A 14,208-nucleotide genomic window follows, 5' to 3' on the forward strand; every position below is an offset into this window, starting at 1 on the left:
GGAGTAGGTGTGGCCATGTTGGAGTAGGTGTGGCCCTGTTGGAGTGGGTGTGGCCATGTTGGAGTAGGTGTGGCCTTGTTGGAGTAGGTGTGGCCATGTTGGAGTGGGTGTGGCCTTGTTGGAGTGGGTGTGGCCTTGTTGGAGCAGGTGTGGCCATGTTGGAGTGGGTGTGGCCTTGTTGGAGTAGGTGTGGCCTTGTTGGAGTAGGTGTGGCCTTGTTGGAGTAGGTGGGTCACTGTGGGCGTGGGCTTTAAGACCCTCATCCTAGCTGCCTGGAAGTAAGTCTTTCATCAGCAGCCCTCAGATGAAGATGTAGAACTCTCAGCTCCTCCTGCCCCAGGCCTGCCTGGATGCCGCCATGCTCCCACCTTGATGATAACTGACTGAACCTCTGAACCTGTAGGCCAACCACAGTTAAATGTTGTCCTTATAAGAGTTGCCTTGGTCATGGTGTCTGTTCACAGAAGTAAAACCCTAACTAAGACACTTCGGATGGAATCCAGAGGGAAGGACAGAAGGAAGAGGACTGGTTAAAGCCAGTCCAGGCAGGGTCAAGAAGCAAGTGCTTCTTGCTGGTCAGTGTGAGCCTTCCCAGAGCAGCTGTGGACAGGAGGACATGTTAGGGATGAGGACAGATGTAAAGGAGATCACACGCGCACATACACATACACATACACATACAGAGAGAGAGAGAGAGAGAGAGAGAGAGAAACAAAAGGCAAACACCCAGAGCAGGAGGAGTCACGGCATGGACTTTCTCACTGTTATAAGTTTTGTCCTTTTAAAAACTGAAGGGAGCATAATGGACCCCTGTGGACGCCATGTTCTCTCCAGCAACTTCATACAGAGTTCATTCCCTTCAGACACTCTGGGCTCTACTCTCACAGGCTCCTCCAAACTCATCTTCGTTTTCTGTTTTGTCTGTCTGTCTGCCCCCTGCATCCTGTATGTGCATGTGAGCACAAGCGCGTGCATGCACGCATGAGTGCGTGTGCATGCATGTGTGTGAATGTGGGGCACATAGACCATAGTTGTGTGTACAGAAGTCAGAGGACAAACTTTGGAAGTTAATTCTTCCACTGTGGGATCCAGGAATCGAACTCAGGACATCAAGCTCATGTGGTAAATGTTTTTTTCTTATTGAGCTGTCATCTCTTTGCCCCGCCCCCCAAAACTCACTTCTCCTGAATACTTTCTTTGACATTAATCTATTTATTTACTTAGAGACACACACAACCTCTCTTTGTAGTCCAGGCTGGCCTCAAATTTGGACATCCTCCTGCCTCAGCCTCCCCAGTGCTGAGATTATGGGTCTGCACCACCAAGCCTGTCAGACATGATACAATTTTATTCCTAAAGCTGGTTCTATATCCAGAAGAGATTCTGTTTTCACACTCACGCACAGAAAGCCAGTGCTAGAAGGTTCTCTGGGACTCAGTGAAGGCCCCTTTTGGCACTTCTTTTGCTCATGACTCCAGAGATGCCTCAGATGACTACCACTGAGGTAACTTAGGAATAAGCCAGTGTTCTTGGGATATGTGACAGTCTCTGTCTTAGTCAGGGTGTCTATTCCTGCACAAATATCATGACCAAGAACCAAGTTGGGGAGGAAAGGGTTTATTCAGCTTACACTTCCACATTGCTGTTCATCACCAAAGGAAGTCAGGGACTCAAGCAGGTCAGGAAACAGGAGCTGATGCAGAGGCCACGGAGGGATGTTACTCACTGGCTTGCTTCCCCTGGCTTGCTCAGCTTGCTTTCTTATAGAGCCCAGGACCAGCAGACCAGGGATGGCACCACCCACAATGGGCTGGGCCCTCCCCGCTTGATCACTAGTTAAGAAAATGCCTTACAGCTGGGTCTTATGAGGGCATTTCCTCCAGGGAGGCTCCTTTCCCTGTGATAACTCCAGCGTGTGTCGAGTTGACACACAAAACCAGCCAGTTCAGTCTCTGAAGTCACAGCCAATATCATCCCAGCCTTCTCTCTTCCAGTGTGTTCACAGAGACCTGGCAGCCAGGAACGTACTGGTCACCCACGGGAAGGTGGTGAAGATCTGTGACTTTGGACTGGCCCGAGACATCCTGAGTGACTCCAGCTACGTCGTCAGGGGCAACGTGAGCCGTTTGCTTTTTGTCATGAGCACAGGAAACATCTGACCTCTCTGTAATGCGTGTTTTGATTTATGGCGACACCAAGGGGGGTGGGTGGTGGGGAAAGACTCCCAGGGCTTATTTTATTTAGGCTGAAAAGATTGTTCTGTGCTCACTAAATGCTAAGCAAAATAGCCACACATCTGTGGGGCCAGCCACTCAGAACAGATCCATTAGGGGTTGCCATGCGATCTTCACCTAAAAAAATAATGTTCTTACTCAGGCCGGACCTGTTTCAGCTTCCTTAACTATAAAGTGGCTGTTGAGTTATGTTTCCAATCATGAGAGAAGCTAACATGTTCAACGGGCTTTTTTTTTTCCCCCTCCTGAACAGGCCCCACACAGATATTAACTATAAAATTAAAAGACACAGTAGTTAACCATTAGCGTTTGTTATCCCGGTACTATTAGAAGAATGCAGGAAGACCTAAGTAAGACAGGACTGAAATTTGCTTGTTCAAAGAGAGTGAAAGGGGGCCTGAGAGCCGGCTCCGTGGTTAAGAGCACGTACTGCTTTGCCAGTGGACAAAGTTTGATTCCCAGCACCCACGTCAGGAGGCTCACAAGCAACTTTAACTCCTGCTCCGGGTAATCCAAGCGCTCATGTGCACACACCTACACATAATTTAAAGTAAGTTTAAAGTATGATGAAGTAAAATAAGTGTTGTTTTTTTTCCGGAGCTGGGGACCGAACCCAGGGCCTTGCGCTTGCTAGGCAAGCGCGCTACCACTGAGCCAAATCCCCAACCCCCCAAAATAAGTGTTTTAAAAGGGAAGAAAGGTAGATAGACAGAACATGATAAACGGCAGACAGACAGGCAGACAGGCAGACAGACAATGAGATGTCTCAGCTGGTAAAGGCTCTTGCTGCCAAGCCTGAGGACTTGAGTTGCCCCCAAAACCGCACGGTGGTAAAAGACAGAATCCTTACAAGTTGACCTCTGACCTTCACCTGTGAGCCATGGCATACACCCTCTCCCAGTGTCCACACGCAAACACCTGAATAAAAACATACATTGTCTTCTTTCAGTTTTGCAAGACAGGGTTTCTCTGTGTAGCTCTGGCTGTCCTGGAACTCACTCTGTAGACCAGGCTGGCCTCGAACTCAGATCTGCCAGGCTCTGGCTCCCAGCACTGGAGCTAAGGGTGTGCACCACTACCACGTGTGTATCTCTGGCATAAAATTTTTTTAAAGAAAGAAGGAAGGAAAAGAACAGTAAGGAAGCGCTCAGAAGTACAGCTCTGGCCTGGCCTTCACGAGGCTTTGAGTCAAGCCTCAGAATGAGGAAGAAAAAGAAGGAATTAGGACACCTTGGCGCAAGTCCGTCTGTGGCTGTGCGTTCAATCAGTGCTGGGGGAGGGGGAGGGGGAGGAGGAGTCTCAGTATTATCATCCCTGTTTCTGAGCAACAGCAGCCCAGGCCGCTCCAGTTCCTCCTCTCTGCTCAACACTCTCAGGCGGTTTACATACTCCGTTCTGAAAATATCCACTCTGCGAAGGGGAAATGGAGGCAAAGGCAACTTGCCCACGGTTGCTCTCCGCGCACGGATGTGAGCATGCGCAGCCTGCGTCTGTGTCCCTCCCGGTTGTGTCTTCCTGACTTCCTACAGGATTCTGAATTTACTTCCTAAATTTCTGGAAACAAACCAATAAAATCAATGACAGAGCCCTTTACCCCCAAAATGCGTGCGAGAACTCAGAGTTTCATCTCCGGTGGCTTAGAACCGGTTTCCAGCCAGGGTAGCCGCAGTTATGGTGCGCTGTCTGTTCTGTGGGATGCTGTGGTTTTCAACCCACCGGTGGGTGGGCTCTCCTGTGGGAAGGTGAATTCCATTCAGAACCCTTCTGTTAATGAGTCAGGTGACCCAGACTGAATTCATTCAGCGACTCCATTTGCATAGGATTTAAAAGAGGACTTCCTTCTGGGGCTCAACTTTAGCTGTCAGATTAAACACGGTAAGGTTCCTGCTGGAACCAAATCAGAACAAAACCCTGTGCCCCCACCCCTCCTGGGAACTAACTAACCACTGTGTCCTGATGCAAATCAAAAGATTCTGCAAACTGGCAACCGCCCCCACCACACATACTGCTGGACGCTATTCAAGCCCCAGAGGGCAGCCTACGGTCATTTCTAGACATGACGACTTAAGTCCCTCGCCACATCCTTGAGGATGATACTTCTCCTCAGTCCTGAGAAAAGCTCTGGCAGATGACTCTGAGCATTGCCTTGAACGTGTCTGCCTCCCAGCAGATACAGAGCTCTTCCTTAATGAAAGGCATTGCTACTGCACTGGCCGGTTCCAAGCACAAACCTGTGTCCAAGATGACTTTTAAAGAAGTGTATTTTGCCAGGAGTGGTGGCCCATGCCTTTAAACCCAACACTCAGGAGGCAAAGGCAGGTGGGTTTGTGTGTTTGAGGCCCTGTTCTGCTTCTTTATGTAGCCAGGGCTACAAAGTGAGACCCTCTCCCAAAACAGAAAAATAGATGCTAGATAGGTAGATAGATAGATGACAGACAGATAGGTAGATAGATAGATGACAGACAGATAGGTAGGTAGATAGATAGATAGATAGATGACAGACAGACAGATGATAGATAGATAGATGACAGATAGATAGATGACAGACAGATAGATGACAGATAGGATAGATGACAGGCAGACAGACAGGGGTAGATAGATGGGCAAATTAGACAGATGTTAATATAGATAAAGATTATAATGGATAGATAGATAAGAAACATTTCTGAAAATCTACTTTTTCGTATTAAGTATTAAGAGTGTTCTTAATCAGGGTTGGGGATTTAGCTCAGTGGTAGAGCGCTTGCCTAGCAACCACAAGGCCCTGGGTTCAGTCCCCAGCTCCGAAAAAAAGAAAAGAAAAAAAAAAAAAAGAGTGTTCTTAATCTTGTCATCTAATGCTGGGCATGGTGTCCCATGCCTTTAATCCCAGCACTCAGGAGGCAGAGCCAGGTGGACCTCTGTGAGTTTGAGGCCATCCTGGTCTACAGAGCCAGTTTCAGGACGGCCAGGGCTACATGAAGAACCCCTCCCTTGAAAAACAAAAATAAGTAAATAAGTAAATAAATAAATAAAACAAAAACTCACAAAGGCTGGAGAGATGACTCAATGGTTAAGAGCGCTGGCTGTTCTTCCAGCCGATCCAGGTTCAATCCCCAGTACCTACATGTCTGTTACTCTCGTTCCAGGAGATGCAGCACCTTTGCAGATATACATAAAGGCAAAACACCAAATAAATCGTCTTTTTTTTTTAAAAGTGGCCTCAGGTTTTGAATTTTATCATCTAACAACAAAGAGGAGCTGGAAAGGTGGCTCAGTGGTTAGAGCACTGGCCACTCTTGCTGAGGACCCAGGTTCAGTCCTCGGCACCCATGTAGTAGTTCACAGTCGCTCTAGAGTGTCAGTTCCAAGGGATCTGACGCCCTCTTCTGGCATCCTCCGGCACTGCAAGCATGTGGCACACTTACCATGTGACGAAACGCCCGTGCACATAAAATTAAAAACAAACAAACAAAAAACTTTTAAAAACTCTACAAGCCCGCATGTGGGAACTTCACCAACCTCTCTTACACAGGCACGGCTGCCAGTGAAGTGGATGGCACCTGAGAGCTTGTTTGAAGGGATCTATACAATCAAGAGTGACGTCTGGTCCTACGGCATCCTTCTCTGGGAGATATTTTCATTGGGTAAGTGCAGCACCCTGCAGACCTCCCTGGGCTCCAGCTTTGTGTCTCCCACTCCTCCTGCACCCCGCCTGCACCCCTTTACCTTGCAAGCCAGAGGGCGAGTGAACCACCAGTTGCTCTCCAGGCTTCTGGTTTTGCTTTCTGTGACCACTGTTACTTGCCGACACCTGAGATCTGCCTTTCCCACCCTCTGGAATTGACTAGGAGGCCTGGGCACTTCTGGATCCACTTGCAGCCCTCAGCACAGGGTGGGTCTGGCACTGGGGGATTCTCTTTGCTTGTTTTCAGACAGAATGTATACTATGTAAACAAGTAGGAGGGACAATGTTTGCCAGACCCCACTGAGCGCCTGTGTTTCTCAGGTGTGAACCCTTACCCCGGTATTCCTGTCGATGCTAACTTCTATAAACTGATTCAGAGTGGATTTAAAATGGAGCAGCCGTTCTATGCTACGGAAGAGATGTGAGTAGAACCAGCCTGGGGTTGGATGTCAGACATTTACCGTGCATGACAAAAACAAAAACCTTGCTGGGTGTTTTCGTTTGTGTTCTTTTTGTTTTGTTTTCTTTTTGAACCAAGGTTTCTCTGTGTATCAGTGACTGTCCTGGGATTCCCTCTGTAAATCGGGCTGGCCTCAAACTCAGAGATCCAGCTGTCTCTGCCTCCTAAGAGCTGTTATTAAAGACGTGCACCGCCACATCCGGTTAACACCCACTTTCCTACTGCACTGCTGAGCATTGACTTATTTCTTTATTCATTTATTTTATGTATATGAGTACACTGTCGCTGTCTTCAGACACACCAGCAGAGGGCATCAGATCCCATTACAGATGGTTGTGAGCCACCATGTGGTTGCTGGGATTTGAACTCAGGACCTCTGGAAGAGCAGTCAGTGCTCTTAACCACTGAGTCATCTCTCCACCCCTTGATTGATTTTTAAAAAGCAGAGAAATCTTGAGGCCGGCAGACAGATCTCTGTGGTTTGAGGCCAGCCTGGTCTACAGAGTAAGTTTGGGGCCAGCCGAAGCTGTGTAGTGAGACCTTATCTTGGAAAAATAGGGGTGAGGGGACACTTACCTATAATCCCAATACTCCAGAGGTTAGGCATGAAGCTGTAGGGTAGCCTGTGCTAATAGCAAGACTAGAAGAGAGAGAGAGAGAGAGAGAGAGAGAGAGAGAGAGAGAGAGAGAGAGAGACAGGGAGAGAGACAGACAGAGAGAGAGAGAGGGAGAAGGAGAAGGAGGAGAGGAGGAGGTGAGGGAAAGGGAGGAGAGGAGAAGAGAGGAGAGGAGAGACAAGAAACAAACAAACAATGTCGTTTGCTTCAGGTAGCCTTGCTGCCCTCTTAGGCAGCACTCCAGGACTCCACTCCTCTGCTTGCGTACCTGAGGGTTTGACTTCACCTCACATCTCATTCTCTGGTGTGGTACAAATTCTAGTCTGTGCTTCCCACAGAGCTTCCCACAGTTCCCAGTCTGTCCCACACAGCAGATGCTACCCTGGGTGTGAACTGCGGGTGTTGGGCTCCCTGCCGGTGGCTGAGTTCATTCTCACCTCCCCTCAGCCTCCGCTTTGCTCTCTCACAGATACTTTGTAATGCAATCCTGCTGGGCTTTTGACTCAAGGAAGCGGCCATCCTTCCCCAATCTGACGTCATTTTTAGGCTGTCAGCTCGCAGAGGCAGAAGCAGCGGTATGTAGAGGCATGACTTGATGGGAACCGTTCCCAAGGAGATGCGTGAGTGTCAGCCCTGTACCCAGATCTGGTTGTGGCACACACTGTCTTTCTCACCTCCCACTGGTCACCCTTCCTCAGTTGTGTGGTCCTTGTGTGGGTTTGGGGGCGGAGGCTTTCCTGAGATTCTATCCAACTGATTAATAAGTTAGAAGTTCTTAAGGGTCCAGTGAAGGACTGGACACCTAAATAAACCTTAACTCCTCCAGGAGCCACTGGCCTTTTCTCTTTTTTCTTTTTTTCTTTTCTTTTCTTTTCTTTTTTTTTTTTTTTTTTTTTCAGAGCTGGGGACTGAACCCAGGGCCTCGTGCTTGCTAGGCAAGCGCTCTACCACTGAGCTAAATCCCCAACCCCAATGGCCACTGGCCTTTTCTAAGGCAACGTGACACTTGAGCATGGGCTCCTCTCAGCTGCGTGAGGGTGGGTGTGAATGGGAAGGGCTCTGGCCCAAAGCCCCACGACCCATTCCATGTCTGCTGCCCATTCCTCGAGGATGTGAATGGTAGCAAGTTTCTACTTTGGCCTCAGGGTTCCCATCTGTAAAATAGGTTACAAAAAGGTAAATGATCCTAGAGCAACTGGATCCTGAGGCAACTTGGTGTTGCCTCCCTCCTCCTTAGCACCCCCAACACAGAAGAGGGCTGCTGCAGATGAGCTGGACCGAGGGTAGAGCCTTGAACTCTCAGAGCCCAGAGTCAGGTCCTGTTTCCATCACTATCGTCTCGAGTAGCATAAGCTACTTTCCACTTTCATGTGGACATCTTGCAGGATGACAGTTCTGTAAAGCACATGCCGTCTGCCCTCTGCCATCTGCGCTTTTCCTACTTTTCATTAAAATGAGTGGCTGTTATTTCAGGAAAAAACAAAACCCGTGGGAGGGGCTGGAGAGATGGCTCGGTGGTCAGAGCACTGGCTGCTCTTCCAGAGGACCAGGGTTCATTTCCTAGTGAACCTGGTGGCTCACAAGCACCTATAACTCCAACTCCAGGAGCTCCAACGCCCTCTTCTGGCCTTCGAGGGCACTGTAGTCACATACTGACAAACAGGTACACGCTCATACTCATACAGTAAATAAAACTTGAAAGCAAGCCCCGGAAACTACCCTAATTCATAGTCCTATATTCTTAAGATTATTTTATTTTTCAGTCATGTGTATTACTGTGTATGGGGACCCTCGGAAAACAGAAGAGGGCGTTGAATCCCCCTGGAGTGGGAGTAACAGGCAATCATGAGCCACCTGACACGGGCTCTGGAAACCAAACCCAGGTCCTCGGCAAGAGCAGTAAGGGCTCCCAACCACTGAGCCACCTCTCCCCCCAGCCCCTAAGTTCCTATTTCACGATCTGTATAAGAGCAAGGCTCGTTTAAGTACTGTGCTCTCTTGGCACACAGGGGAGTCCTGCTCAGCCAGTCACCCTTGCCGCCTCTCCCCTTTTCCAGATGTATCAGAACATGGACGGCGATGTCCCACTGGAGCACCCAGCCATCTACCAAAACAGGCGGCCTGCCAGCAGAGAGGCAGGCTCAGAGCCGCCATCACCACAGGTTCAGGAGAAGACTCACAGAGAAAGAAGTTAGTGAGGCCTTGGACCCCGCCACCCCTAGACAGGCTGTAGATCGCAGAGCCAAGGTTAGCTTCACCTCAGAGGAAGCACCCTGCCGGCTGCTGCTTCTTTGCTGGACTTTTCTCTAGATGCTGTCTGCCATTACTCCAGAGTGACTTCTATAAGACCAAACCGCTCCTCGCCCAGGCAGAAGAGACAATAATGAGGCTGACTGGTGAGCCTGCCTGCCCTGGAGACCTTTCCAGGCTGGCTTGAGGGGAAAGCCATGTATCGGAAATACAGTATATTCCTGTAAATACATAAAACAAAAACAAACTCATTTTTGCTAAGGAGAAGCTAAATATGATTTTTTAAAAAAAATCTATGTTTTAAAATAATATGTAACTTTTTCATCTGCTTAGTGATATATTTTATGGACGGAAATAAACTTTCTACTATAGAAATGTTGGTTCTTGGTCCTTTACTGGAACTCTAAGCTCATGACCTCATCCATACGTGAGGTTTCCTGTTTTTCTCTTGAGCAGGTGCATCCTTGGTGGTATTTGGTTTTGAGACAGGATCTTGCCTCAAACCTGAGATCCTCCTGCCTCTGCCTCGAGTCCCGAGGTTAAAAGCATGAGTCATTGTACCTGGCAGAAGGCCAGCTCTTTCACCCGAGTATTAAAGCATCCTGAGTCCGACAGGCTGAGGCCTGCGGGTGCCACCTCTGCTCTGTTCTCTGTAACTCCCTTCCCTACCCATTCGCTATGGATCTTTTGAAACTGAGCAGCCTCCAGCCCATGGGCTTGTAAACTGGCCTTACTTTGTCCCTTTTCATCACAGAATCTCATGTGTCCCAGGCTGGCCTCAGATTGGCTATGTAGCTGAGGGTGACTTTGAACTTCTGGTCCTCCTGTCCCTACCTCCCGAGTGCTGGGATTCCAGGCTGTGCCACCGTGCCCAGCTTCACCAGATTCTCAAGCCTCTATCCCTCTACGGCAGCGGTTTTCAACCTTCCTAACGCTGAGACCCTTTAATACAGTTCCTTATGTTGTGCTGACCCCAACCATCACATGGTTTCACTGCTGCTTCATAACCTTAAACATCTGATGTGCGATCGCTATGGGGGTCACAACCCTCAGGTTGAGAGTGGCTACGCTAATGTGTCTCTTAGCTGCTGTAAGTTCCCTCTTCTTAAGGATTGACCTTTTGAGGGGGGCACTGTGCCTTGTAAGCACCAGGTCTCCTCCGTGCAAGAACTTCTTGTCTATATCATTAGGTTGTCTCTACACAATGTAATTAGCTTTTGTGATAACAATAACGTCCTTTCTCTTTCTTTAAAGCTTTATTTATTTATCTTATGTATATGAGTACACTGTAGCTGTCTTCAGACACCAGAAGAGGGCATCAGATCTCATTACAGATGGTCGTGAGCCACCAGGTGGTTGTTGGGAATTGAACTCAGGACCTCCGGAAGAGCAGCCAGTGCTCTTAACCACTGAGCCACCTCTCCAGCCCACGTCTTCTCTTTCAAGTTGGAACTTGAGCAGTTTGAAGGCAGAGGTGATTTAGGTAAATCCAAACACTCAATTCCAAGGAAGTCATGGGTGTAGACAGATGTTTGGTTACCTTTTAGCCTACCCATGTAGAATTTGCTTGATAATAAGCATTCAGCTAATGTTGTTTTTACTTAGATAAGTGGTACACTCCTTCTCCCATTTAACAAGCATAGGGATACCACTCCAGTTGGACTCCGGTTCAGGATGTGTTTCTCCTGCCATCTTACTTAATATGTTCCTAAAACATACACACACACACACACACACAGACTCACACACACACACAGACTCACACACACACTCACATACTCACACACACACACTCACATACACACACAGACACACACACTCATACACACACAGACACACACACTCACACACACAGACACACACAGACACACACACACTCACACACACACTCACACACACACTCACACACTCACACACACAGACTCACACACACGCTCACACACACACAGACTCACACACACGCTCACACACACAGACTCACACACAGACTCACACACACACTCACACACACACACTCACACACACACTCACACACACTCACACACACTCACACACACACTCACACACAGACTCACACACACTCACACACATACACACACACTCACACACTCACATATTCACACACACACTCACATACTCACACACACAGACACACACACAGACACACACACATTCACACACTCACACACACACTCACACACACACACACACACACACACACAGAGTCTACCACTGCAGGGAGACATGGCAGCTGGAGCTGGAAGCTCACATGCTCAACTAAAGCACAAAGCAGAGAGTGAAATGGAAGTGAGGTTAGGCTATGAGCTCTCAAAGGCTCACCAGGTATAGCGGCGCACACCTTTAACCCATTAGAGCACTTGGGAGACAGAGGCCCACAGCTCCCTATGAAGTTGAGTCCAGCCTGGACCACATAGTGAGTTCCGGGCCAGCCCAGAATACAGAGGGAGACCCTGTCACAAATCACAAACAAAAAACCAAAGCCCTCCCCAGAGGCAGAGGTATTTCCTCCAGCACAGCCACGCCTCGAAAAGATTCCAAAACACTCACCAGAAGAACGCCATCAACTGGTGGCCAAGTGTTCAAACACATGAGCCCGAGGAGGACACTCTTATTCAAACCACCATACACTTCTTTGCTTTAACATAAATGGAACCTACCACACTAGCCCTGTAGTCAAATGTTGGTTTTGTCCCTGGTAATACGTGAAAATTTCCCCAAATCCGCATATGTGTGAATCCTTTGTTATGATCTAGAAGTCGGTAGCTTCTTCAGTCTTCTTGGCCACCTCAGAAGTCAGAATTAATGGCTGTTCAGTTTTTCTCTTGAGGATTTGAAACCGTAGGGGTTGCAGTCTCCAAGCCCTCTGTCACCCTGAGATGGCGCTTGCAGTCTAGTGTTATTCAGTGATTGTATTTACTTATCTTTTTTTTGGGGGGGGGGGGAGAACAGATCATAACATCTACCATCTTACCTTTTTTTAAAAACAGAAGTTAGGGCTGAAGAGTTAACTCAGTGACTATGAGCTCAAGCAGAGGGCCTGTGTTCAGTTCCCAGTACCCACATAGTGGCTCAGAGCCATCCATAACTCCAGTTCCAGGGGACCTAGTGCTCTCTTCTGACTTCTACAGGCACCGGGCACACACATGATATGCAGGTGAAACACTAAGCCGCATAAACGAATGTAAATAAAATAAAATGATATCAGTAAATCAACCTAAAAATGATTCTTAGCTTAAAAAATTAAAATTAAAAACCTGAGCTCATTAGCAGTAAGTGTATCTGTGCTGTTTTGAGTCCGAACGCAAGGTCTCTAGAATGCTTCTCAGCACTTCTGGAACTCCGAATTAGTAGACACTTCAAGTTCCTCAAACCCACAGCCGAGTGAAGCCACCATTCTACTTTATGACGATATGAATCTGACCACCTCTGGAACCTGAGACAGTCAGAATCCTTCAGAGTTTATCGGTTCGTGTCTGGCTTATTTCACTTAGCGCAATGTCCTCCAGACCCACAATCCCCCTCCTCTTTAGGGTTACGTAATCTACTGTGTGCACACAGCAAGTTTTATTTGGACATTGATCGATCTATCAACAGGCCTTGGATTGCTTCAGCCTTTTGTTTACCATTAATATTGCTGCTGAGAATATGGGTATGGAAATACCTCTCTCTCTCTCTCTCTCTCTCTCACACACACACACACACACACACACACAGACACACAACAATTTTATTGTATTCTGATATTCTGAGACAAAGGAGTTTTTGTTTGTTTGTTTGTTTGTTTGTTTTTGCTTGTTTGATTGGTTGGTTTGTTTTCAAGACAGGGCTTCTCCATGTAGCTCTGGCTGTCCTGGAGCTCACTCTGTAAACCAGTCTTGGCTTGAATTTACAGATTTCCCTCCACCTCTGCCTCCTGAGTGCTGAGATTAAAGGTGTGTACCACCACCACCACTACCACCACCACCACCACCACCACTACCACCACCACCACCACCACCACTACCACCACCACCACCACCACCACTACCACCACCACCACCACCACCACTACCACCACCACCACCACCACCACCCCAGGTTTTGTTGTGTACCCTAAGCTGGCCTTGAACTCACAATCCTCCTGCCTCAGCCTCCGAGTACCTGTACTGCTTCTTCACATTGACCTTCAAAGCTGTCTCTGTTTTTTACACCTGAGAATCTAGTGTGGGACCCAAGGCTGGCTCAGCCTCCAGGCACAGCCGAATGGTTTGCCGACAGTCCTTCTCTCTCTGTTAGTCTACCAATGGTCTTTCTTGCTTTCTATGTCTTCACTGTCTTGATGGACTTGGAGGAGACAGCAGAGCTACAAGCATTTGCTACATTTGCTCTTGAGCTGCTTGTCGTGAGACGTGTGTTGTTGATACAGCAAGGCAGAATGATGATGAGAATCTTCTTCCTTCTTTCAAAGCGATTTGGCCCAGGACATATGCACACTGTGTCTGTGACATCCCTCTGCATGGAGCCAAACACACTGTTTATAGCTGGATCCTTGTGTGTAGCGGCATTAAAATCACCAGAGGACTTCATTTCCATGAAAATGGTTATTCTCTTGTGAGTTTTGTAAAAATGATCTTACAGCCTATGTACGCCACCAAATGCTTCATTTAAATAGCATAATACTGGGGCTGAAAAGACAGTTAATAGTTCATACTGCTCTTGCAGAGAACCTGAGTTCAATTCCCAACACCCACAACTGGGACCCCACAACCATCTACAACTCCAGTTATAAGGGATCCGACGCCCTCTACTGGCCTCCATGGGCACTGCGTGCACATGGTGTGCACACACTCGGGCACATAAACACGCAAACATAAAACACATCAATCCTTCTTCTAAAAAGCATAATGTCGACTTGTTCTCCAAGGATGTATTCATGCGATGCAGAATCTGCATCCCTAATCTGAAACACTGAGATCCAGA

The 14,208-nt window shown here is 48.0% G+C and overlaps 1 protein-coding gene across 2 annotated transcripts in view; it reads left to right on the top strand.

Annotated features, from left to right (window-relative positions):
- Flt3 (Fms related receptor tyrosine kinase 3) overlaps window positions 1–9,603 on the top strand; it is a 75,274-nt gene extending 65,671 nt beyond the window's left edge. For both annotated transcript variants that reach the window (XM_087577606.1, NM_001415752.1), the window contains 5 exon segments: window positions 1,995–2,117; window positions 5,749–5,860; window positions 6,223–6,322; window positions 7,448–7,553; window positions 9,036–9,603. In XM_087577606.1, the coding sequence (XP_087433732.1) occupies window positions 1,995–2,117; window positions 5,749–5,860; window positions 6,223–6,322; window positions 7,448–7,553; window positions 9,036–9,173 (579 nt within the window). In that variant the 3' untranslated portion in view covers window positions 9,174–9,603.
- The last annotated feature ends 4,605 nt before the right edge of the window (window positions 9,604–14,208 follow it).

The sequence above is a fragment of the Rattus norvegicus genome, chromosome 12 (assembly GCF_021556685.1).
Source record: "Rattus norvegicus strain SHRSP/BbbUtx chromosome 12, alternate assembly SHRSP_T2T, whole genome shotgun sequence".
Classification (NCBI taxonomy): domain Eukaryota; kingdom Metazoa; phylum Chordata; class Mammalia; order Rodentia; family Muridae; genus Rattus; species Rattus norvegicus.